This window comes from Orbicella franksi, chromosome 11 (genome assembly GCF_964199315.1).
Source record: "Orbicella franksi chromosome 11, jaOrbFran1.1, whole genome shotgun sequence".
Classification (NCBI taxonomy): domain Eukaryota; kingdom Metazoa; phylum Cnidaria; class Anthozoa; order Scleractinia; family Merulinidae; genus Orbicella; species Orbicella franksi.
The window spans coordinates 19,667,920-19,695,306 of record NC_138155.1 but is presented as its reverse complement, the minus strand read 5'-3'; the positions used below and the strand labels follow the sequence as shown (position 1 = coordinate 19,695,306).

The 27,387-nt window shown below is 38.5% G+C and overlaps 3 protein-coding genes across 5 annotated transcripts in view; 1 reads left to right on the top strand and 2 right to left on the bottom strand.

Moving 5' to 3' along the window:
• Positions 1 to 8,876, bottom strand: part of LOC145503235 (TBC1 domain family member 22B-like) — a 279,621-nt gene extending 270,745 nt beyond the window's left edge. The window contains exon 1 of the mRNA XM_081482723.1: positions 8,865 to 8,876. The gene's annotated coding sequence lies outside the window, so the exon portion shown is untranslated. The remainder of the gene's footprint in view (positions 1 to 8,864) is intronic.
• The window catches only part of LOC145503269 (uncharacterized), a 66,217-nt gene that overhangs the window by 32,713 nt on the left and 6,117 nt on the right, over positions 1 to 27,387 (bottom strand). For 2 of the 3 annotated variants that reach the window (XM_081482763.1, XM_081482762.1), the window contains 7 exons: positions 18,454 to 18,551; positions 17,863 to 17,935; positions 12,181 to 12,264; positions 11,785 to 11,830; positions 4,540 to 4,650; positions 4,259 to 4,385; positions 2,880 to 2,927 (listed from right to left, as the gene is read on the bottom strand). The gene's annotated coding sequence lies outside the window, so the exon portion shown is untranslated. Of the gene's footprint in view, positions 1 to 2,879; positions 2,928 to 3,410; positions 4,386 to 4,539; positions 4,651 to 11,784; positions 11,831 to 12,180; positions 12,265 to 17,862; positions 17,936 to 18,453; positions 18,552 to 27,387 lie in introns of all 3 variants that reach the window. The other variant, XM_081482761.1, reaches the window with a different exon arrangement.
• On the top strand, positions 25,903 to 26,448 carry LOC145502176 (uncharacterized). The gene has a single exon (XM_081481442.1). The coding sequence runs from the start codon at positions 25,903 to 25,905 to the stop codon at positions 26,446 to 26,448; it is 546 nt and encodes a 181-aa protein (XP_081337568.1).

Here is a 27,387-nt window from a genome sequence, read left to right as displayed (position 1 = left end):
AGATTCTAGCCATGATCTGGATGGCTGCAATGTACATATATATATTTTTCCATTTCGAAGTGCAGGTTGCCAGTCAACATCGCCGCATTATAATTTAGGCCAGGATCAGGATCTACAATTTGCCGGTCCATTTGACTTAAAGGGTACAAATAATAGCTGAAAACGGCTAACTTAGAACTCTTAAAAGAGTTATAAAGATGTTGATGAACACAAAGACTTCACTTGGTAATTTGACTTTACGGAACATGCAGATTTCAGACTGTCAAAACATTTTTAGATTCAAACATTAATTTCCCGCAAAATACAAATTAAAATGCTATGCAGTCATAGTCTACTCCTGCCTACTTCTCCAGATCAATGATTGAAAATAATTTTAACATAAGAGATAAGCCAAGATGTTGGCAAACAATATCCAAAATTGAGGTAACTTTTTGCTTTGTTATTGTCAACCGAACATAGTATATAAATAGTCAATTACTGTGTATGAACACAAGCTACACAAATTTGCATATTTCATACTAGTAAATCATGGAAAATCCTGCGACAAGATCTTGGAAAGAGGTTCAGCATAGTATCACTTAAATGAATACATTTCTACTTCACTGTTATTTTGAGTGAAATGTCCCTTTTATGTACACTAATAACCTGGGAGTTCTCGACTTATTAGTTTGTATTTCGGTTGACTGACAAGCACATTCTTCTTTCAGCATGACAATCTCTGTTGGTAGCTATAGAGTCAAATCTTAATGGTTTGTTTCACTTTCCTGATATATTGAGGAATATATTCCTCATATAAATGCTTGATCAATTCTAAGTTTGTAATTTAGATATATTTTGTTCCACAAAGATGAAACTCAAAGGAACAAAACAATTCTCTTTTCGGAAAGGCCATTGAGAAACACGGCTGGATTAGGACCTCTGGCATGTGTGTGTTTTTATTAAAATCCACAAATACATCGCTAGTTCACCAGTTCGAAGCCCTAAACAATCTTAATCGCCTTATAGTAGGACATAGGTTTCATTTAATATGCGTTTAGAAAAGTCTCTATTTGAAGCACAAACAAATCAAAGTGGCTATGAGCCACTCAACTTGGAAAATGGATCATCTGTAAACAGTGACAATTTGAACCCACTGACTTGAGGTTTTAATCTGGAGGTTAAGTTAAAGTTTAAGCCCACTGGCAAAACGCAACGGTAAGAGAATACACGAGAAGATGTAACACTGTTGAAAACAATCATGAAGTTATTGATGATCCTCATCCAAGAGAATTATATGGTTTCTTGTCAACTCAGCAAAGCAAGTATAATTGGATTCTCATTTTCATCCCATTTTTTTTTTTTCATTCTATATTTTCCCTCAGGCAATTTCATTGATTTTTTTCTTTCTTTGTTACCTTTTGAAAGATCTTTATAATAATAATAATAATAATAATAATAATAATAATAACAATAATAATAACAATAACAATAACAATACCAATACCAATACCAATAACAATAACAATAACAATAACAATAACAATAACAATAACAATAACAATAACAAAACCAATACCAATACCAATACCAATACCAATACCAATACCAATAACAATAACAATAAAAATAGTAATAGTAATAATAATCGAAATTATCCAACGTTAGGTAATGAAATTGAACACATGAATGACTTTAAAAAAATGATCTTTGTTACTTTTGTTATTTGGTAAAATAAACTTAATTGGAAAGAAAACTGAGGCTAAAAGGAAAATGTTAGAAATGTAAGCTTATATTTATGCACGATGCAGTCGTTCCTCTAAGTGGCTGTTCCTTCAAGAGTTGACTTCAAGATTGAGCAAAACTAAAACCTGGGCCAACTGAAATAATTCACCAGAGGCTACCAATATTTGACAAAACTTCCTTTATTAAAGCTCAGTAAAAGTATTGTCTTTAACATTTTTGGAACAGAAGAGTTTGATATGTAAAGATTCACATAAAACATAAATTTGGTAAAACTCTCATGTACAAGTCTTGCTCACCGCAAGCACTTAAATGGCTTTCGATGCAAGACAAGTTTTACAATGAAAGCTAGTGCTGAATTTTATTGTCGCCAAATCGCTGAAAAATTCTCTCTAAAATTCCCGCTATGCATTACAATACAATGCAATGCAATGCAATACAGTACAAGTTATTACGCTTATGCTTAGCTATTCAGGTATGACATTACATAACCTTGCATAACTAACCTCGAATGGTTGATACAGACCAGTTTGTTCTTTTTAGGAGGGCCATCCCTGAGTGCCGAGTGCCTTTATTCAACCAGCTGATTCAACTCCTGCTCGCTTAAAATTAGCAAATTTCTTAGGTCAAGGCCTGGTAAAAAACTTGAGCTTGAAATTTGGTAGCTCACAGGAATAATCTTTCTCATCTCCGCAAGAATTATTAGATTTATCCATATTTTAGGAGACGAAGAATAGGAATTATGTTTTAAAAAGTGTCAACATCGAAAAAAAAAATTGCCAAGAAAAAGTACAAAGAAACAAACTCAAATCAGCGTGGCACCCATGGGCAAATGGATCAAGTGTATCAGCCAATCAGATTGCATGCTTCGCTAAGGCTATGTTATAATGCATAATCCAGTGATACAGGTATTAGATGAAAAGAAAATGCCAAGTGAAAATAACCACTGGTTAGAAGGGAATGCTGGCAACAATTTTTCAATTAATGTCACACGCTACTGGCAGCATGTAAATTTAGCCATTGGCACATAAGTATAAATGAAGCGATAAGAACATACATGTTTTAGATGTAGATTTATCTTATCTCTGCCTATGTAATCTGCATATATCAGAAAGGATGCTGACTTCTTCAAAGATGACAGTGACAAGCAATTTACATACCTTTCTGAAAGAAGAAATTTGAATTTCTCTGATATATGGAGCTACCCACTGAAAAAAGAATAAACATACAATATACAGCTGATCTGTAAAATTAACGAAAGATCAGTTTCATTTTAGTCAAAAAAAGAACTATAATAAAATAAAAAATAATTTATATCCCTCATCAAACTGCTCTACATGTAGCAATTACAGCTGTTCCTTCAGCAACAGAACCGACATCATTCACTTTTAACTTTTAAGCAGCCATAAAATAAAACTTTGATAAAAAGAAATTGACTCACAGCAGTCAAGGAAACCTTAAGTCAAGAAGTGAGATAGCTATGTGTAGTGTGACAAAAAATAACTAAAATTAATGATAGTGAAAATGGGCTTTTAATAAAGAGAATATTAATAAGTTTTGTTGATCACTACAAAATAAAAGAAACACACAGTACTAACTGAAGTAAATAATAAAAATAATATTATTATCCAGATTATTAAGTACATATATAAATCAAACATTTACAATTATAGCACTATCCCTGCAATTACCTGTTATTCAGAATCTTTGGCCAGCAAGAAATGTATAGGAGTGCCACAAAAAAACACTCCCCATTGTCTGACAATAAATTTCCATAACATTTGCATGTTCTACTTGCTATATTTTAGACAGCCAATAGTTAATGTTTTTGCCAAAGATAAAGTGAAAGCCTTATGCTAGCTATTCTTTTATTTCTTATTAATTATTAATAAGAACTTTCTCCTCTAATGCTATCAAGAAAAAGATCAGTTAGGTTTAAACCATCTGGAACCACAAGGTCTGACTTAATTTAAAAAATTTAAATACGCAAATTAGAAGCAACTGAAGGGCAGCAACTGATCTTGTTTTAAATAATGTTTATTTCTCTGACTGGTTTCATTATGATTAAAGCTGCAAATTATTCTCTGTTTTCCCAAAGTTTCAAATGGACGACAAGTAAGAATGCAGGTACATGGAGCTCATAAAGAAATTTAAGAAACATCTTTCTTTTGATAAAGTCATTTAAACTGTTTCGGCTGTATATAAAATTTGTCAATAATTGTCTCCTACAACCGGACAACTACGAATAGAGAGCCCTACACAAGCAGCACTGATCGACAAATTTAACACCCCCCTAAAAACCCCTAGGGATACAACAAGCACTTATGTCATTTCTATAGGTGAGTCCACCCCTCCCCCTACCACTCCCCCACCTCCTGCTCCTCCTCTGATCTATACGCTTTGTGCAACAGACACGAAGTAAGGTTCAAATGTAAACATTGTCCTGGCGGGCAAGAACAATCAAAACTTCACCGACCTGAAAAACTAATTCCTGGAGTTTTCCTGGGGAAGGGCGCGAATAACAGGCACATAAGCTTACTGTTTGGGCTCACTTTGTAAGTTCTTCAAAGTTGCTCGATTTCCATATGCTCGACTCCATTTGCACGTGTTTTCCTCGAACTGTTCGGCGGTCTGTGCGTCTGTAAGAATCTTTGAATGAAACCATCCTTCAGTGCAAAAGAAAACAGATTTTCACATCAGAAACATGGAAAATGTAAATAAAAACAAACGAGACCATTTGGATTTAATTAAACGCAAGAAGAAAACAATACATTAGCAAAGGTTGTACAGATCTGACACAAGCTTATTTTTCCTGTGTACCTTGGAAGGGCGAGGTTTGTTCCTTGTTGATGCATTGGAATTGCTCCCTCTCTGAGCTGGTTCACTTTGCCGTTTGTACAGTTGACATGTAGATCAAAAATGCACATCGCACTGCAGCCGAGAAAAGACGGGCAACAAAGGAATTGTAGTCTAGCGAATCGAGCTAGTTTGTTGCACAAGGCGCTACGCAAAATTGAGTGACGCGCAGTACGACTGGCACTACTGTTCCCACAACTCTTCCGGTTCCCCGGCGAACCGGAAGTATTGAAACTTCTCTTGTGGAAATATTTCTTGTGGTGCCTGTGAGGTCAAAGATAGCTGGATATTGGCCAAGTTCGTGTTTTTGGCTGTTCATGGACCGAAACAAAGTCGAGGTCCACAAACAAGCAAAAAATCAAAAAAACAAAAAACAACAACAACAACAAAAATACATGTATCCAGCCATCTTTGACCAAACAAGCTTGGTCAACAAAGGATAATCGGGAAAATTTTTCTTGTAGGACACAGCGCGTAATCCCCCCATCTTTGGTTCCTCTCGCCCGCTCACGGAGCTAGCCATGCTGCAACATTCTGGCCAGTCTGATGTACGCATGCAGTTAGTCTAGTTTGTTTACACCATACTTATCAATACTTCTACTTATACTGAGGGTCCTGAAACAGGGAGGGCATGTTGTAAATCCCATTTCCCAACCTCAGTCCTACGTGGGAAAAAAGATGGCGACTGGTACATTTACCCATAGTTCTTAGCGCAAGAAAACCGTAAGCACGTTCATAAAAACGTACAGAAAAGTTATAAAATCTTCAAACCTAGGCTACACAATGACCTCGTTAGTACAGGAACAAACATTGTAAAAAATTAGGCTTTCATTTGCCATATAGGCTGTGTTAGGTTCACAAGCACTGCGTGAAAGCCAAAATATTCTAGAGTATTCTAGACTCGAATATGTGATTGTGACGCAATAGAATCCTAGAGTATTCAAGCCGCACACAACACGTGACGTACACCTGGAATATTCGTGTCGAATATGGTGGAATACGCTCCGTTCATAATCGTTCGAGCATTTTCGTTAAAATATACCACACATCTGTCGTACTCCTAGAGTATGATGGCGAACCCTTTGTAAAAAGAACTTTATAAAAGAAGGTAACAGTTTGGGTGCAAAGCATTCTCCTGGAAACAAAATTTAGACTATGAATTCAAAGTATGTGCGATCTGCGCGTGTATACGTTTATCCTCGAATACGTGATCTTGACGCCAAAGCTATAGAATTCTAGAGTATTCATGGCGTGTACGACCGTGACGTGGACCTGGAAAATTCTTATCGAATATAGGCATACGGGAGGAGCACGACCGTATATTCGTTCGTTGACCAGAACAATTGTACTTTTTTGGTTCATGTTGTCGGCGCAGCGCATGTGTTTCGCTTGAGTCAAGAAATTTACACACTTTGTTGTAACTTCGAATTCCCGTCATTCGGTTTTGACCGACGTTTTCGGGATAATCACTACAAAGCGATTTCTCTTTGTGTGACCCGTCTCGTCTGAAGTGGTTAAGTGCTGCACAGCACGAAACCACAAATTGCAAAGTTAAACTGACTAGAGACACGTAAAGCTGCGCAAAGTTTGGTTAGTAAGAGGAATCAAGCTCGTTTCGGAGAAGTTTTGGTGTATTCAGCAGAGAAAGTCCCGAGACCTTCAGACAAATATCTTTCCTCTGTGGGATGAGTTTAACTCCGGAGCCCGCAGGGCAACGAAACTCCTAAATAACGGCCCAATAGCTTCCTCAGTCGACACCCTGCCACCATATCAACATTGCATTACGTTTGAACAAGAAATCACAAAACGTATTACGACGACGAAAACACTTCAATCAGATTTTTTCCTCGAGGTTACTTTTGAAACGAAATTGACGTTAAATGTGTTTCGAAGCGACTTGTAACGCAATGAGAGAAACGACATACATCAGCATTCTGAGTGTACGACCTTCAACAAGCACGGATCAGCGGTTTTCCACATTAGATACCAGGTTCTCTCGGTTCTCGCGCCATTTTTTGGCGTCCTTTTTGAAAGGTGTGAAATGTTGAAGCTTACATCGATCTCTTGGTCCTTTTTCACTGTTTAAAACCTCTACTTTGGCGGACAAAATTCAGTTTACCTTCACTTCTTCTCTGTGCACGATTTCAAGCAGTTTTTGGTGGAATACAGCTGGTGAAAACATCGATACGTACGGAGGTACGAGTCAACAACAACAGGTAAAACGTAAGCCATTGTTGTCTTCCCGGGTTGTCTTGTACGTACGAGTGAGTTAAGCTTAAGTTTCCAGGGTAAACTTCAGTTGTAAAGTTTGCTTAAGATGTATGGAATTGCCTCTGGTTGTAAATGTTTCTTTATCAAGCAGAAGCTATACATTGGAAGTTAATGTAACCTTGATTTCAAAAGGGACAGCAATGGGAATGATATTGAATTAAACCATTAAATCAAACTACTGTGTAAAATTTACTGATTGATTTATTATGATATTTTCCTTGGTACTGCAAGGTTGATTTGAGGTTTCCCAGTATGGATTTACACATAAACTTAACTAACCTTTTATGCGTATTGTATTTTAATCATAGGATGAAGTAAAATTGGTAATGCCTTACATGTGTGTATAATCCCTGACATCCTTACTTGAAGAAAAAAAAAAGGAAAACCTGTGAGGAAGAACTCTGGCTTACAAGATACATGTATGTATTTATGACTATTTAGGGGGCCATGGAGACTTTTTAAGATTTATTTTTGTAAGAGCTTATGAAAAATTATATTGGCAAGCAAATTTTAGCATTTCACCAGTCAGTCTCTATATATTTTACATATAAACAAGGTGATTTGCAGATCTGTTTTCAGAGTGCTCAGTAGTAAACTACAGCGTGATTATAACAGATGATGAACTGAGCAACTGTAGATCTGACTTGACATTTTATTACTATTTAGTTTTGTAGTACACAATTTGTGTGCAGCACTCATGAGATAACATTGCCAAATGCGAATTTACATCATTACACTGATTTGAAATACACATGCAACCGTTGGAAATATGATAGCTACAATAAGTGAATGCTTTTACGAAAAAAAAAGGAAAGTTGGAAATTATAGATAAACGCTGTTACTATTGTGTAACAACAGAAGCTTTAAAAGTTAAAATTAAGCATTTTTTCAGGAAGAATTTGTTTGCGTGTCTACACGAAGTTATCAGTTCATTCCATTTATTCAGAGAGGCTAACTCAGGTTTACAAAGGTACTTCTCCCAGAGGCATGGGTTACATCGATTTGAAGTGGGGTTATATTGGGCAGCTTGCTTTAAAATCTTTCAAGTGACTTTGAACTTTGATTTATTGTCAAAGTCACTTGGAGGCTGCCCCATATAACCCCACTTCAAATCGATGTAACCTACGTCTCTGGGAGAAGTACTTTAGTATTTATAAACCTGAGTTAGCCTCTCTGAACAAACAGAATGAACTGATTAGATAACTTCATGTAGACATGCAAACAAATTTCTCCTGAAAAATGTTAAATGTTAAATTTTAAATTTTAAATTTTACGTCTTCTTTTGTGTTTCAATAATAACAGAGTTTATTTGTAATTTCCAACTTTCCTTTGTTTTGTAAAAGCATTCCCTTATTGTAGCTATCACATTTCCGATGGTCGCTTGTGTATTCAAATCAGTGTAATGATGTAAATTCCTATTTGGCAATTTTATCTGATGAGTACTGCACACAAGTTGTGTTGTACGAAACTGAATAGTAATAAAATGTCAAGTCAAATCTACATTTGATCAGCTCGTCATCTGTTATTTTATATATACATTATATTAAGGTACATGTAAACCCAATTTCAAGACAATTTGCTATAGTAATGTCAAACTACAGTGGAACTTTGATATAATGAAGTGCCAAGGAATTGGCAAAGCATGTTCACTATAACAGGGTTCCGTTGTATCAAGGTTCTTTTCTGTATAGTCTACTATTACTGGGGCCATGAAAATCATTCGTTATGCTGAGGACCTCATCATATAGAGGTTCATTAAATCGAGGTTCCACTGTACTAACCATATTCCTTCCATAGGTAAATATTGAAAATTGAGTTTTATTACCCATTTAGGTTATTAGCCTAAGTTGAAATTTGTTTGCATGTCTACATGAAGTTATCTAAGCAGTTCATTCTGTTTGTTCAGAGTGGCTATTGGTTATTAGCCACTCATTTCAGGTTAAGAGCTGAAAATTCAGAACAATGTTGAATTTGATACTCAAATTTTGATTGGATTAATTAACGCATAAAAAGTTTACACCATATCTAGCAAAAAATTAAAGGCTTCTAGAGCTTGCCTACCTTTTTCAGTGCAAAGTGAAACATAATCAGTAACCTTGAACATTGTTGCTTGAATTGTTTTGAATGTTTTTAAGCCCACAAACTCTGGCCCTCAATCCTTTCATACTTTGTTTGCACTGTAAACTTGATTAATGTGCAACACAACTCTCTCTTCTCTCAAAGGCATATTAAGTATGTTTTTGCATGCAGTAGAAACCCAGGTGCTTACAGTGTAGCTTTCCAAATGTGATAAAACCTTTTGGTCATCAATTCTGTCGACACTTAGAGTTGATCTCAGGTCTCGGTTTGAATTTTCAGCTCTTTGTCTTGAGGTTACCGTATATATTTCAGAGTGTTTTGCACCCACACCATTTAGCATGTCTAATTAAAGCCAATAAAGCTGGCTATCAATCTACACGTACATCTACATGTATACCAAGAATTTTGAAATAAAATGAATTGTCAAATTTTTCAGGGTTTCTCTATGCGAGCATCCAAATCACTTTTTGAAAGCTAAGTCAAAGTGAATCTGCCTCAAATTTTGGACAGTAGCTAGTTTATCATCCATGTCTGTTAATTTTTATTTTGAAATATTTTTTCTCTGAGAGTGATTTTTGAATGATAACTCCACCATTCTTTAATCTTGGTTTGGAAATGTTCTGTAACTTTTTACTGCGATTGAATATGGTAACACGCAGGCAATTTTTTTAGTGTTTTGTGTCCAAAAACTGAGAAACAAATTAAATTAACAAGAAACAAAGTTCGCTTTGGCTTGTACATGTAGCTTTCAAAATGTGATAGTAATAATAATAATAATAGTTTGGACGCCAGCACTAAAATGTCTAGAAAAATTTGGCGATTCATTTTATTTGAAAGTCCTTGGTATAGTTTGATAGCCAGCTCTATAAGTTTTAATTTGATATGGGGTTTACATACAGTGTCTATAGATTAAATCGGATGCACTACATCCCTTTTGTGTGAGACACTTCTAAAGGTATATGGTAATGTTAAGAGGGTTCCAATTGTTGAACCAAATACTAATGATGATAAATATGCAAAGTAGCAATTCATTAATGCATCCTTAATTCTCTTTCGTAACATATCAGCATCTAGTTCTAAAGTTTGCATACAAAATGTAAGTGTTTTTTAGACTGCTTCTCAGATGGTTCCTTCTGCTTTTTCATAGTATAGCAGCATCTAGTTAGAAAGTTGTATGCAAAATGTTATAGAAGAGTGGTTTTCAGACTTTGCTTCTCAAATGCTTCATTTCCCCTTTCATAACACAGCAGCATCTAGTTATAGTTTGCAAAAAAAATGTTCTAGTGTTTTTTAAAGACTTTGCTTCTCAGATGGTTATGCTTTTTCATAACAAAGCAGCATCTAGATATAAAGTAAATGCATACAAAATGTTATGGTGTTTTTTTAGGTTTTGCTTCTCAGATGGTTCCTTATACTTTTTCATAACATAGGGTCTTGGCAATGTAAATTCTTCCATAGTTCGATGAAAATAAACATACACGAACAAGTAACAATATAAGTTTTATTATTTATAAATAAAGTATAAAATTTGAAATGAAATGAAGATGTCATAACGGCATTTGTTTACTTTTGTTGGGATAACGTACATATTAAATAAATAAATAAATAAATAAATAAATATTGTCTTGGTAATTTTCTTTCTTTTGGGTGGGTTTTGTTAGGAATCCAATGGAATTAAAAAGTGTGTTACACATGGCAGTTTGAACACAGTTTGGGGGATATACAAGCTTTGTTAAGGGTCCTCAGTACTTCACGTTGGCGTCAATATTCGATCACGAATACGTTTCATACTTAACATGAGTCTCGTGTTCCAGTCGAACAGGAGACGTGAATTGAAGTGTGTCGTTTAGGATACCTTAAAACCTCACGTATGCCTCAGTATTCAAACATGAACACGTTTCATACTTCGCATGAGTCTCGTGTTGCAGTCGAACACCACAGAACACTTGAAGTGTGTCGTTCAGAATACCTTAAAACCTCACGTATGCCTCAGTATTCAAACATGAACACGTTTCATACTTCGCGTGAGTCTCGTGTCCCAGTCGAACACCACAGAACACTTGAAGTGTGTCGTTTAGAATTCCTTAAAACCTCACGTATGCCTCAGTATTCAAACATGAATACTTTCATACTTCGCATGAGTCCCGTGTTCCAGTCGAACACCACAGAACACTTGAAATGTATCGTTTCGAATACCTTAAAACGTCACGTATGCCTCAGTATTCAAACATGAACACGTTTCATACTTCGCATGAGTCTCGTGTTCCAGTTGCACGCTTCGAAACACACGCGTGTTGTCTGACTGAACTACGCGGTAGCGTATATTACCTGCATAAAACCCGTTCTTGGCGACGCAAGACATCTTTGGCTGTGAAAAATGTGACATAACATTCGTATTCATAGCGTGCGATTCTCGAAAATTGGAGCATACTTGACGTATTCATTAGTATTCGAAGACGTTCACGTCAGAAGTGGCGTCGTACATCTCGTGTTCCAGTCGCAAACTCTCGAACGACTGAGAGTATTCGAAAATGTTCGAGCCATAAATGATCGTTATATCTTCGAAGAACATCTAATGCAACATTAATCTACCAAAACGTGGCCCGTATGATTTATCGAACACTTCGAGTCATTCACGAGTATTAAATTTGAATACGGAAAAACAGGCCGGATTCCTATTGAATATTCCAGGTGTATTTCGAGTCAGCCGCAATCGAATACGTCAGAACATTGCGGCATACGCGGCGTGCGCCGATCCGTATTCGAGCGAATTCGGGCCCGAATATTTGGCTTTTCGCGCAGCGGAAAGTGCACAAAAAATAATATGCCTTGGATAACAGTGAGGTGTAATTTACATACCTTTCTAGAAGACGAAATTTCAGGTCCTCCAATATGTGGTATTACCCTTTGAAAAAGAAAACAATAAATCTAAAATACACAGCTCATCTGCACAATTAATGAAAGCTCCGTTCAGTTTTAATCTTAAAACAGGCTATTGACATAAAAATTGACTCCCATCAAAATGCTCAAGACAACAATTACCAACACCTTTTCCTTCAGCAACAAAGTGCACATCATTTATTTTTACTTAAAAGCTTCCATAAAATGAAACTTAGATAAAAACAAATTGACCCACAAAAGTTAAGCTGTTAGTCAAGAGGTAACACTGTGTGGTATAACCAAAAACTAGCTAAAATTAATATAGATTTTTGCTCAATACGAATAAACAATCATGCAAAATTAACTACGGCGTACCTGTTAATTTGTTCAATATTCCTTCAGCCACCAAGGGATTCAGTCTCAAAATATATTAGTGTCGCAACTAAAACTTCCTGTCAACTGAAGATAAAACTCCTGTCAATAACATTTAGGCACACCTGCATGTTAGCTGCCGAATGTTCTTTACATTTTAAATGGCCAGTTCACATTCAGATGATCAAGCATGAGTGTTACGCTTGCAAAAATAATACAGCGCTTTCGGTGCAATTACTTGTCATTGTTCAATATTCTTTTGGCCACAGAGTGGTCAAAAGTATATTGAACAGTCTCAAAGTGTATTAGAGTGAATGCCGCAAGAAACACTTCCAATTGTCTGAAAATTAATTTCCAAAATTAATTTCCAAAACACCTGCATGTAGGTAGCCGAAAGTACTACATATATTGTATTTTGAACAGCCAATAGAACTTTCAATGTTTTTGTCAAATATAACATGGAAACTTTTCACACTTAGTTGTCTTTGTCATTTTCAAGATTTATGATATATGAGAGTTTTGCAAACGATACTAACGATACTGCTTTTTAGGCTTCATTTAAACCCAACTTTTGAGATTTTCCCCGTCAAATTTGGCTAGATTTTAGTAGGTGATCAAACGCCTCGGAGAAGGATGTCTTCCAGCCTCACTGGTAAGTTTAGAATTTGTCGAAAAGTTTCCATATTTCGTCAATCAAAGTAATGAATGTACCTTAAAATTCGTATCAAAACGAAATTCTGTGGGCTGCATTTTAAGCAACGTAGCACGCTTCACAAAATCGGTGAATTTTACCTTTCTGATCACGGTTGGCAACCTCAGTTCGGCCAAAATTTAATTTTGGCTCGTAGCAAAGCAAAAATAAGGAATTGCAAAATAACAAATTGCTTTTTTATGTATGTGTCAAACCCTTTCCACTGACATAAAATGAAGGAAACTTATTTTTGGTCCCGAAGTCGAGTGGACCGCTTTTAGCGGGACTACCACTTAAGTCTGAAAATAAAAGTTGTGTTCTTATCATGCCTACAATGCTGGTATTTTTAATTTTACAATCAGGTTTTTAATAGGAATCAGTAATCAGACGATATTTAATGGCATCAGCTCTCAATAAGTGATTGTACGGGTTGAACCTACTATTGCAGGTGAATTCACTGCCTCGCAAAAAAAAAAAATGCTGGGGTGAAAACCGCTCACAAAATGGAAGAGTTGACTTCCTGGGAGTGAAATGGTATTAACTTCGTGAAAATACTGTGGAGAACCGAAATGGTGATGAGGTAAGGAACCTGTTTTGGGGCAGTGTGTAAGCATTTTTTACCTCATAGTGTTTTATAAAGGAGGGGCATGGAGGTGCAATCCAGCAGACAGCCAAACTCGGTATGTAAGTTTTTCACAGCTGCCAGATATACTTTAACAGTGCCATAAGAAACTGCACTGGAAAGGTGGGGAAGGAGGTATATTAGAATAGCCTCACTGGTAGGAACAAGGGAGTATTAGGAGAAACTAGCTTAAGATGCAAGCAGAAACGAATACATTGGTGTTTGCCTGATGGATGTGTCCGACGAATGGTGGCTGCAACAGTGTAGCAGTGCTTTCAGTAAGATTTGAAGTAGTTGTCTACCTTTTGTTAGCACCCGCCGGAGCTGAGAAAAGGGGCCGAAGGCCCATTGTACTCTAGGGGGGTATGGGGGCATGCACCCCCCCCCCCGAGAAATTGTTTTGAAATCGGGAAGCTCAGAAAGACGATTTTCAGTGATTTGATGCAAAATATTAACACCCAAGCATTCATTACTTTTATCAGAGTATTTTTTATCAAAAGTATTTTTTTGCATAGTTGGCAGTCTCGTGCATATTATACACTATTTTCAGTTGTGTATATACTACTGAGATTTAGGTATGCCTTACTAAAAGCTAATAGAATGTTACTTGTCACACTGTCTGTTTGTTAGAGGACTCAAGAAATACTACATTAAAACCTTATGTGGTTGTCTTCATGTTCATCCAAAAGAACTACGTGTCTTCAGCTTTTTCAATATATACTAAGCAGACAGAAACGACAGCATGGACTGCTGCCGCTTCATCATGGAACTGACGATGCATGAAAACGAGGATTCTTAACACACAAGGTACATCACGTAATGTGCACTGGAGTGTGACCTTTAGTGACAATGATGTTTACGACAACATTACGTTTAATACGCAAATGAAATACGACTACTTGTGGCTTTTAAAGTGCTAAAATCACAGGGTAGTGTATAAATTAACTATTTGCTTGGTTTTTTTTAACACTTTTATTATCTTTCCAATAATAACTAACCATTTAATAGACTAAGAGAGTACCCGCCGGAGCTCCGGTGGGAGCCGGGTCTTACTGAAAGCATGCCTGGTAGATGAAATTGGCTGCCTATAGGGTTAAACATTGGTTGGGAAAGGAGGGATCAGACAAGGAACGGGCGATTCATCGGGTGCAAGAACGCAGAAATGGGGCATTTGGAAGCGAGAAAGACTATCAGCGATGCTATTGTCAACCTCGGGTACATGTTTTGCAGTAGAAATAAAATGAAACTTTAAGGTTTGGAGGTGATTAAACGAATGTTATTCATAATCCAGGGAATTTTTGAACTCTTGGCAGACAGAATGGCAACCGTTGCTTGATTACCAGAGTGAAAGCAAATTCTCCTGTTGGCCCATAGGGGACCCTAGAGCATGCCAGGCAAATAGGGTAGAGCTCCGGCCAATTGGATGCTTATGCCAGTGGAAGGGTTGAGTTGATGAGAAGAGGGCCATCTACCCTGGAAGCGTAGGTTTTGAAGAAACCCCTGTAGCAGGGATCCATATTCGCAGTCATCCCATTGTCCGTGACAACTAAAAAATCGCAGGGACGACCAAAACAATGCCGAAACCCCTCCTCTGGACGACTTTAGTTTGACTCTACCAGAAGAAAAAACATTTCTTATTTTCTCATGGGGTCCCTGCATTCTGATCCCTTGTTATCCATTTGAAACTTGCAGAAAACAGAGAAAGTCTTGCAGTTTTCTTTTGCGATCAAACCACCCTTTTGGACAGCTATCTTGAATGACTTGATCAATAAAATCATTGCAGGCTCAATTTTCATTTTGTCAACCGCTGAGCAATGCTATGTACTGCATCTGCATCCACGAAAACACGTGGCCACGCATCAGCATCAGCTGTTTTGGTCGTTTAGATCAGGATATGGCGTTTAGTAGTGTTAACACTTCAGAAAAACAAGCCAAATACAAGCAGGAAGAGCAAAAGCACTCCTTTCAGCCTTCATGGCAATCGCAGAGGCCTTGGTTGTCTTTTGTATCTGTTTTTTCTGTGTCCGCTGATAGTTGCAACTACGGACATGATGTACTGGGAGACTTTTAAGGTGAAAATAATAAAAAAGTAAACTTTCCATTTACATGCTGTTCTGCTGCAACCCCTAGGATTTCACGGTAACAATAATTGTTTCCGGTATAATGTTGTTACTGTGATTCAGAAATAACGGAGCCGAAAAACGGTTTGCCATGGACATCTTTAGCCTTGCTGATCAAAAATAACTCATTTGATTTTTTTCCTTTTCTAATTCTCAACAAGAAAAATAATTCCTTTGATTAGCATTCCGATTATATCCGAGACTAAAACCTTGTTCCGCATAATGTATCCATCCCAAAGTGCATTGCATTGTATGTGAATGGGCAAGTAAAATTTTGCCAGGGCAAGTATGTCATCTGGAATACTTGCCCAGTTGAAGACTTGGAGAAAATACCAATATGGATCCCTGCTGTAGCCAATCCAGCCAGCACTGTCTGCAAAAAGGTGGATTTGAGGGGAAGGCTCGGTGAAAGGGGGAAGAAAAAGAAAAAGACTGACCCCATTCCCATGTTCGAGGAAGAGTTGCCACATACGGATGTCCAACTCTTAGTTGAGGGAAATAAAGTGCCCCAGGTTACGGACTCTGTGAGTGAGATTGTTGATCCGTTGCATGAAGGGTTGACCCGAGAAGATAATTCGACAGGCTTCAAGGTTCCAATGAGGGACTGAAGGTCACGCAGACAACAGGTTCTTTTAGATGACCAGGAAATAAGCATAAGGCAGGCACTGTGAAATTTATCTTCTGGTAGCCTGATCTCCATACGGACAAAGTCGAGTGTTATACCCATAAACTCGAGGACGTGGGTGGGACGGAAGGTCTTCTTTGGAGCAAGGAGAATGTTTAACTCCTCGAACAGAGTAAGGACCTGGCGAAGGGCTGTGGCACAATGAGAGAGTGGAGGGGGCTGGAAATGAAGAAATTGTCCATTATATGGATGATGGAGGAGATCTTAAGGTGATCTTTTGACTAGCCATTCAAGGGCATAAGAAAATTGGTTAAAGAGGTAGGGGGCACTTCTCAGCTCAAAGGGAAGACCTTGTCAAAAAAAAAAAACTGACCTTTCAAGATCATGCCTAGTAATTCACAGTCATGGGGTGGACGGGAATAATGCAGAAAGCAGATTGAATGTCAGTTTCCTTTTTTTTTTTTTTTTTTTCCATAAAACAGCCTGGACCATGTTCTAGGACCAGGGAAATGGCAACATCAATGCATATATACTGGAGGGTAAAAGCTTCAATGGGCATGTGTGCATTCAGGCTGTCTGGGGACCTTTTGGGGTAAGAGAGGACTTACAACTATGCCCCTTTTGGCTGTTCTTTTTGGAGACAAGCTCAAGGGGATCGATTGGAAAATTGTGAAAAGGGAGGGATTCGAAAGGGTCTGCTAGGCAACCAAGTTCAACTTCCTCTACGAGGTTTTCTTCAATATGTAAGGGTTGTCGATGAGTTGGGGGAAGGGTTTTGGCTGTTCTGAAGAAATGGTTGCCCTGGAAACCCACCCGAAAACCCTAGCTTATCCCAAAGGAAAGTTTAGTAACAAAATCCTGGATATAGTGGGTCCTGAGTAGCTCAGTTAAAAGGGAAATATTCACTGGTGTTTGGGGCTTCATAGAGAGCAAGGCGTAAGCAGTTTGATGATTTTTTATCAACCTGGCCTCTAGTTTTTGGAGAGGGGTCATCATGACAGAAGGCAGGGTGGTCTCCATTGCAGGTTTTGCAGCGGTGTCTCTGAGGGCAGGGGTCTTGGCTGCATTTGGTCCTGGGGTTGTTATTATTTCGGAGTCCACACTGTTTGTTGTTGGTCACGTAAGATGGCTTGCAATATGAAAACTAGAACAATTCTTACACTTCTCCATGACTCAGACCCGAACGCTTTTCAAACTTTAAGACCAAGGTAGTATTTCCTTCATTTGACAGACTTTCCTTGATTTCTACTTAATTGCAATTTTCGTTCAGCTTTCAAAATTTTCATTCAACTAAGTTTACAAATGACACGCCTGTCATGTGATTCCCACCTTTTGTTGTTTTCATTACATCAACTTCCAGTCATTTTGTAAAATCAAACCAGAATCCAATATAATTAAATTTTCAAGTATATATACAAGCATACATAATTTGCAAATAAAATTTAACAATTAAAAACAATTTTTCCATTCATGCTTGCTGGATAATCACATTGGTTATAGACAACTCATATCCAACGTTTGCACGTGGAATAATTGTTAGGTATACATATGGACCTTAAACTTGGTCAGTAAGAGAAAATATGCCTTAAGTCAATGTCTTAAAATTAATGTGCATGTAAGGACGTACCTGCTGATGGAACAGAATATGAGACAACCATTAGGAAAGCCAAAAGACAGTAGCTGATGCACCTCAACATTTCCTATCATACAGAACAAATGTCAAACCAGCAATACAACAAAACATCGATATAGCAGAACCAACCAAAATGGCAATTAATGCTTGTAAAAGCGAATGTTGCAATTCTTGTTGTAAGGTTGCATTTAGTAAATACCAGGCGTAGTCAATCGATAAAAATCGTTACCACAAATCAATCAATTTAATCGATATCAATCACCCACTACTATCAGCAATCGATAGCAATCGCATTCACAGAAAAAATTCTTTAACTATCAATTGCCATTGATTGGCAAAAATCGATAACAGTCGATAATACTTTTCTTTAGGAAAATCGATCATTATCGATTAAAAACAAATTGACAATAACCATCCAGACTATTCAAAAATGGCTTTACTATTGCATGTAAAATAATACCTGGAAAAACACGGGACGTTCATCTTCAGTATTCTACTGTATTACATTTTCCTTTTGGCCTGATCTGAGATCTAGTCTTAAGTTTATTTCGTAATGCAAATAATTGAAATCACTAGAACACTCACTCTGTTGTTTATTTTGCCCCCTCTTAATACCGACGCGACAATGAGACTGGAGGGTTGTACACTGCTACTCTGGGTTGAGCTTCTTCCGGCACCGTAAACTAGCAAAGAAAGATGTAAAGCCCAAAATGTTTGTGCCAGTTTTTTTCCATTCTTGTTATTAATTTTTGTCGATAATCGTAAAACATGTGCTGGCTATGATAAATTGACTGAGTCAATAAAAGCATTATAGACAAAATTTTGTCAAACATTCACGTAGGGGCCAAACCACCCCCCAAATGTTTCGTCAGTTCTTGGGTATTTCACATTATTTCGCATTACTTAAAAAGTATTGCCTCTTTCTACACCAAACTTGGCAGATGAGCAGGAGACCTATTGCCAATTATATTTACGTGAAAAATGTCAGTAAATGTCAAAGTTGTGACGTCACAGTGATGACGCCATGTTTTTTGCCACTTTTGAAGTTTTTAATATGCATATTTTTTACAATCTGTTCGAAAGAGCACATCAAGCGGAGTTGAAACCTGAAAAAAATTTGTCCATATCACAAAAATCGAATGAAATATGGCATTTTTAAATATGAAAAATAACTCTGCAAAATATGGGGTCCCCCCTTGAGAAAAATCCCCAAATTGGAGCCGTAATTTTGTTCCAGCAAATGCAGCTATGTTGCACATGTGATGTGCCGGATGACTTAAGCCAGACTGAATTAAGAAGGACAGTATGACTAAGCAAATCCCGGGGGGGGGGGGGACAGCAAAAAAATATTTAATTTACCATATCTCAAAAAATAATCCTCATAGCAAAAAACGGTTTCCGGCATTTTACTCCTAAAGTCAAGGCCTTTCCAATGAAATAATTTCTTTATCAGATTTTACAAAAAGTTATAGCACGTTTTGGTGACGTCATCAATTATGACGTCATAATCTGACATTTTGTCACAACTTCCAAATTAAAAAAAACTGGAGAACAAAGAAAGCTCATCTGCCAAACTTGGTTCAGAAATATGTAAACCAAGCAAATATAGCCTTCATTAAACATTAGGGTGGTGGTTTGGCCCCTACGTGATTTTATCACTGTAAATTGTAAAAGGACAAAAAATAATTTCCGAAAACAATTGATAACAGTACTGATGCCAATCGATGAATCAATCATTGATAACTCACAACTTTTTTTCTTCATCTATTTTCGATCAATTATCAGTTTATTGATTGACTACGCCTAGATAAATAGTATTGCAATCTTATTGTACTTTCTGGTCCTTAATTCGTTACATTAATTGTTATTTATGTACGAATGTACAAATGTACAATTCATGCAGTTCAGACTCAAGTCTAAAGGTAACTACAAAAGTATTCCCGTGAGTAACCAGAAACTAACAATCTTCTTGTAGTTCCTGGTGCTTAATTTATTATGTTGTTATTTATGTACGAATGTCCAAATGTACAAATCACGCAGTTCAGACTCAAGTCTCAAAGTATCTACAAAAGTATGCACATGACTAACCACAGGTGAAAATACACCTGATTATGTTGCTGGCATCAGAATGACACTATTACTGCCTTTTAAACAGTTTTTACAATTAGTTTAACAAATTAAGGTACACTCTTTTAATATCAAAATTAAATTAAACCCTTTGCTTTAGAACTCTTTGCTTCAGAGGCTTCCTAAGGGAATAGGCAGTAGGTGAGGGAGGACAGGGACAGAAAGAACACTGGGAACGCATTGGTCTTTATGTCAGTCTTTGTCACTATACCCTGTACTAGAATGTAGTGTTACGGATGCAACACTCGATCAAGATGCAGCAAGAAATTCAGAACAAGGTTGAAGATTCTGTCCTGAAGACAGGAGGCTAATAAGAAAAGAGAACGACCATTACACAGACCCAGCAAGTGGAGAAAGAAAGAGCAAGAGAAGAAAAAACGGCAAAGAAAAACAACTGGTGCAAAAGAGCTGGAGACGAGACAGTCATCTTTGTACTGGCCAAAACAGGATCTCATCTACAAAGGAAGTACCAGCTAGAGGTTAAACAGCAAGGTTTCAAGATTTAAGTTGTCAAGAAAGCTGCTGTCCATTCAAACCCCGCCAATGTGAAAGGGAGAACTGTCTGGTTTGTAAGGTGGATAGGAGAGGACCGTGTGATAGACATGGTGCGACGTACAAAATTAAATGCACCGTGGCAAGTTCCTATACCAGAGGAACAGAACACCTGAAGTCACTTGAAAATAAGGAAGAGCATTTGGCCCTATGGAAACATTGCAGGGTAAAGCACGAATAAAAAATTCAGAAATTCAAGATGAACGTAACCAATGTTTTTTCAAATGACACCGTGACTAGCCAGATCAGTGAGGGCATTATGACAAAGTACTAGAAAATTCATGGAAGGGTTGTAAGGAAGATTTGTCAGGAGCGCTGTTACTGTGTTGTTTGCTAGGCTGAAAGAGAGCTGCTCTTAGACTGTAGTCGGAGTTGTCCACTTGAAGGACCACCGGTGCTTTGACGTAGTGGTATGTCAGGCATGGAGCAGAGGTGATAGGCCTTTTGCTTCATCAAATGCTTGTTAGTGTTGTATTGACCACAAGAATGGTATGTCCTCTTCGGTTTGGTTCTGTAGAGGTTGGGTGATGCTGCTAAGCTGTAGACAGAATTTGCTGAGGTAGTTGATTGCCTCTAGGAACCTGCAAACTGCTTGTTTGTCACTTAGGGTGGGCATGCTAACTATGGCTTGGACAGTGACAGAGTTGGGTTGTAGACCTCTGTAGTGATAATGTGACCCAGGAAGGTTGCCTTTGGAACCAGGAATTTCAATTTGTTAACATTCCGCTTTACATGATGCGGCTCAAATCTCTCAAGCATAGCAACAAGGTTGCAGTCATGGTCAATTCTGGCTTCCGAGTCAATAGTACCACAGCTCGGTATTAAAATGTTATCGACGAAACGGATGACTTGGATATCTTCAAGTACCATTTGGATTCAGCGCTGCCATTCTACTGATGCAGAGGATATGCCAGATAGCAGCCTAGTCTGTCTGTAGCGACCCCATGGTGTAAACATGGTGGTCATCAAGGATAATTGTAATGTCAGGGGAATTGTTTTGAAAGGCTTCTTTGACGTCTACGACCGATGTATTACATTCCATGTAGCTTATGGAGGTTCTCGTCCAAGTTTGGGATGAGATAATTTGGATGTTGTATGGCCTTATTAAGGGTCTGAGGGGTCTGAACAGATCCTTATCTTTCCCTATTTGGTGGGGGTAGGCCCTCTCCCCCATACAACCATGTTTGACATCCATTCCCTTGGTTGAGGTACTCTAATCAGCTGCTTCCAATTTTGAGATGAGTTGCCGATGAATGGAGGCATGGATAGGTTTGACATTAGGATCCAGGTCAAAATCTACTGGCGGGCTGAGGAAGCCATGCCCCTTAAAGAGAGAGGTGCAGTTCTTTGAAATGAATTCCAGAGTTAAAGATCGTGGTTCGGGCCAGACTCGCTCTGAAGTATCTGAAGGTGTTGGAGGTGGCCCAGCTGCTGACTTGATTATTAGGGCCAGTTGTCAGGGGCGGGGGGTGGTGGCTGGCGAAGCACCTCTGCTTCAAATGATATGGCTTGCCCACTACAAAAGCCAAGGTAAATTGTCGGTCCTCAGGTTTTCTTTGACCATCTCTGTAAAATATATCTTCTCAAAAAGAGCTGAAGGACTCATTGAGACCGAAAAGAAATTTCGCTCTCATAAACTCATCGGCCAAAAGAACAGCATCTGGTGGCAATGCGTACTGTGGTTTCGCATGTTGAAATAGAGGTTTTGTCTGTTTGACTTGCCTGAAAGCGCTGGCAGCAATGTAGTGCTCTTTGATTTTTGAAGCCAAATCCAGGGCTTTCCAGTGTCATCCGCCAGTATTTTGGATGCGGTTACATCTGTTCCATTCAGCGGTGGGGATCGCACTACAAAGGACCACTAGTTCGAAGGGTCGTTTTGCAGAGACGTAGTGGTCTGCAATTTTGGTGAATCTGTCCTCAGCAGAGTTTCTGTAACCTTCAAGTAAACAGTAGTCATGGAACTGGGTTTCCCAGAGACGATAGTGGCTGCAATTTGATCGCATGGCTTGTCAATAAAATGATGGGTTTGTCACGCTTTGAAATGGCGCAGAGTGTCAGACGGCATCGTGGCACTGAATTGTTGCTGAAGTAGCTGTGTCAAAGCTTGAATGATTACGAGTAGCCGTGTTGAAGCTTGAATGATTGTGAGTAGCTGGGTTATGTTGATGTGACAAAAAGTGGAGACTGGATTTCAGACCGGTTGTGACACCATGTTTAAAACAAAGTAAAAAAACAGTGGTGGTAGTTAAAAAAGCAATTCTAACTTCTCAGTGGAGCTGAGAAGTTAGAATTGGGCACAAGGAAGAAAATTCCACCCAAATAAAGGTAGACAGTACGAACTACAAAGGTTACAAGATCGTAGAAATTTTGCTTTTCACCACATGACTCGGCAGATAAACAAAATGCAGCCTCTTCCCGCTGATTTTAACAAAATTGACTTTGTGTCATTGGAAATGGAAGGTCTAAACAATTTACTTGTGAAGCTACAAGTTGCTCAGGATAATATCCTCAAAGTTTTAGAGAATGAATCGGATATTGCCAGTGCTAATTCTTGGTATGAAGTTCACAATGGAGATGTATTTAACTTTAAGCAGTCTGTCTATGAATATTTGTCTAAGGCAAAAGAACTTCAGTCTGCAGAATTAAATTCTGCTGCTTCCAACTAGTCTCATCCCTGAAGAAAGTCTAGTCACTCTGGATGGTCAAATTTGCCAAGACTAGGTTTGCAGCCTTAGAAGTTGAAGCAGCTTTTCTGAAGGGAAAGCAGGCATTGAAAATGGCCGAGGAACAATTGGAGCTCAAGACAAGTCTAGCTAAGGCAAAGGAAGAAGAAAGGAATTATGAACAAATGAACAATGAAGAGTTGTTTTACACACCTACTTGTTTACTGACACAAAAGCTTCCTATGTTTCCAGTGTCCAGTCTACTCCCAGCTAACATTATGAAGGACGCAAACATTACCTCCCTGTCAAAACCAGAGTCGGTTGTACCCATGACAACAGCAGCAATGGTGACTAGTTCACGCTCATCAAATGCCATTTCAGTTTTGGACCCTGCTTCAAAGTCTCTCCCTGTAAGTTTTTTCCGCTATTATGTCTCAAGGCACGAAAAACCCTCTCAAGCAAATCCTCTTAGTGGAATTATACTATGGGGCAAACAGCCCCTATTTACACAAGCCCAATGACAGCATGCAGATCAGAAATTGCGGCATTGGACTTTGAGAAACATGTAGACATTGTGACACCTGGGTGTGTAGCAAACCCCACTGGAAACACCAAAGTGCACATACCTCGTTGAATCGATCCCACTTTGTAGATGGGCCTGCAGCTGTGTATTCTATCAGAGATCAATTTTTGGGGAACCCACAGACACTGCAACATGCCTAATAGCCCTCCAGGTTGCTCAACAAGTTTGTCTGTTAGTTGTTGAGAGTCCAGGACAATACCTTTGAAGACATTGTGGACATTCAAAGAAAGCAGATGGAATTGTCTCAAATTATGATTTTCCAGCAAGCAAGGAGCCTTCTACCATCAAGCCTCCAATGTTTTATATTGATGCTATGGAATTTCATGCATTTACGACTGCCTTTGGTCTTTGATTGAATCAAATGTTCAAGACCTCTGTGAAAGGCTGTATTTTCTGGGTCAGTACACTTCACGTAAACCTAAAAAAGTTATTAATGGAATCAGAAGGATCCTACAAAGAAGCCAAGGGACTGCTAAAGAGACAGTTTGGAGAACCATTCAAGATTGCAAATGCCCACATCACCAAACTGTCTTCATGGCAACCAATCAGAGCAAACGATGGCTCAGCTCTCCAAAATTTCTCTATTGCTCTGGATCAGGCAAAATCTGGTATGAAAGGCATGACTCACATGGACGATTTAAACACAGCTTATTTACTGCGACAGCTTGGAAAAAGTTACCCAGGCATCTACGAAGCAAATGGACTGAAAGGAAACTAAAGTCCAAGACTGGAAAGGAACAAGCCTTGCCACGGGATTAGAGCAGGAAGGTAGAAACCGATCATTATGCATAGTTTGGTGTCCTTTTGCCAGTGCTTGTTTGCGGCTGGCGGTTAGTTTTTCCCCCGTTTCTACCGCGTTTCGGACTAGAATTCCACTGTTGTGAAGTTCCGAATTATTCTTGTTAAGAGATTTATCCTGCTGGACTCGTCACAGTTTGTTTTTTTTTTTCCCTCCGCTTTTAGTTTGCAGTTATATCTTTGTATTTTGGTATTTTGCCTTGTTTATTTTTTCAGTTGAATCACATCACATCACATCGCGTTACATCACACACACCCATAATTACTCTTATTTACTCTCGCGCTTATCCGAACCATGATCAAAAACTGTGCATTTAAACTGTGGCATCAATTTCTGTAGCGTCTATACCTACAATGTTCTTTCAAGTGAGAGCTAGAAGGGAAGATAAAAGTTACCTCAGATTTCTATGGTGGCCAAATGGAGACCTGGAACAGAAAACCAAAGACCATGCACCTGTTTGGTGCAGTATCATCCCTTTCATGTGCCAACTATGGAACCACGAAAGCCTTCCCTTAGAAGGAACTTTTATGTGGATGATGTTTTAAAATCTGCAACCACTGAAAACAAAACTATTGAACTAGCGAAGGATGTCAAGGTAGTGTGCGGAAATGGAGGATTTTACTTGACTAAGTTTGTGAGCAACATGGAACGCATCATTAACTCGATTCCTGATGAACACAGAGAAGAAAATGTGAAGAGCCTCGCACTTGGCCAAGATAAGTTATCCGCTGAGAGAGCAATAGGACTCATTTGGTGCATCAAATCAGATACGTTCAACTTCACGATTGAACTTAAGGATAGCTTTGCACACGTAGAGGCATCCTTCTGACGGTTACTTCTATTTACAACCTCTTAGTTTTCATTACTCCGGTAGTACTTGTTGGACAGAAGATATTACAAGTCACCTATCATTCTAACAGCTGAGATGAGCCAGTTGACGACGCAGCCAGAAGGAGATGGGAAAAATGGTGAAACGAACTTTGCATCCTTACCAGATTCTGGCAGGAGAAGTACGCCTTTATGGCGTATGTTGAGAAGATGTTTTTTCAAGTGAGAGTTAGAAGAGAAGATCAAAGTTTCCTCAGATTTCTGTGGTGGCCAAATGAAGACTTGGAGCAGAAAGCCAAAGAGTATTGTATGACCGTGCACCTGTTCGGTGCAGAATCATCCCCTGCATGTGCATGTCAAAGTTTAAAAGTGCCAAGAAGTTTCAAAGCCCGCGGAATTTGGAAAGGTTGTGTCGGTGCAGCTCCACTGTACGTCCGTTGCTTCAACGTGTGGGTATGGATAGTGCTCATATTTGATGAAATATGCTCATATTCGAGGAAAATGAACATTGTGTCATTTGTTATGGGAAAGGCCCACGTAACACCGAGGAAGACAGTATCCCAAGATTGAAACTGGCTACTGCCACGATTTCTGTCAATATTGGTGACAAGTTGAAGAAGGAATTGGAGTATGAGGACATTAAGGGCCACTATTGGACGGACAGTAAAGTTGTCTTAGGCTTTAAAAGTAATGAGTCTCGTCATTTTCATACCTATGTAGCCAACAGGCTTCAGCTTATCCACGAGCACACCACACCTTCACAATGGCACTATGTGGAAACTGCACTGAATACTGCTGATGAAGGGTCAAGAGGTATGTCACCAGAGGACTTTATGAAGAAATCAGAATTGATCAAGGGTCCTGACTTCCAAAAAGAACCTGTAGAGAGCTGGCTGAAGGAAGGAACATATGAAGAACACATAGATGCAGATTCTCCAGAAGTCAAAAAGGTCAAGGTTAACACTAGCATGGTGAGAGAGAGCAGTGATATTCTCAAGAGATTTCAGCAATTCTCCAGTTGGTTATAAGCGAAGATGGCTGTAGTGCTTTGCCTGAAATACAACAGAAGTCTCAGAGATAGAGGTCTGGCCAAAAGGAAAGTGTCCAGTGATGTGACACCTGAGGAAGGACCTGCTGGACCTAATGATGTCAATTGTACTAGTACACAAGTCAATGTAACTGACTTAGAAGAACCAGAAATGGGGATCATAAAGCAAGTACAAAGAAATGAGTTCCCATCTGAACTTAAAAGTCTCCAAGACATCAAAGAGAAAGTCATCTATGGTAGTCGTAAGTCAGACAAAGAAAAGAAAGCCTGTTTAAGAAAACAAGTTCTCTCTGCATGTTGGATCTACAATCATGGACAAAAGCAGTTTAGACACTCCCCCAAAAAAACCTGTTTCGTTGAACGCGTGATTTTTTCAATCTCCAATTTTCACATCTCGACCCCCTCTCCCCTTTTCAATGTTGTAACCACGTGACAGTGTCCACGGAGTGTATTTCAACATTGAAAAGGGGGAGAGGGGGGTTTGGCAATCGAAAAAAAAGTTGCTTTTTTTCAGTTCGGAAGGACGCCTAATCTAAACTCGTTCACCCGTATAAGCTTTGTTCTTAAACCAAACCTGGCATTAATATTCACCAAAAATTTCTTTGTATCCGATGGAAATAACGACATATACATTGACAAAATTAACAGCAGATTAAAAGCTACTAGACAATTTCAGTTAACCTGGCTTTAAAAAAACTGGAGAACGTTGTAAATTACACCAGGACTGAATAGGCAAGGCTGGAAAGAAAAAAAAACATCCGGTCATCCAGGAAAAGTAGATTTTCATCTCGGGGAAGTATCTGCTCACGTGCCCCATGGGCAAGAGCTCTGGTAAGCCGTCCTCCAACTAAATTTTTGATAACGATTAAAACGGGTAAATTTTAGGTACATGGGTTATCAAGTGTTTAGCTGAAGTTTG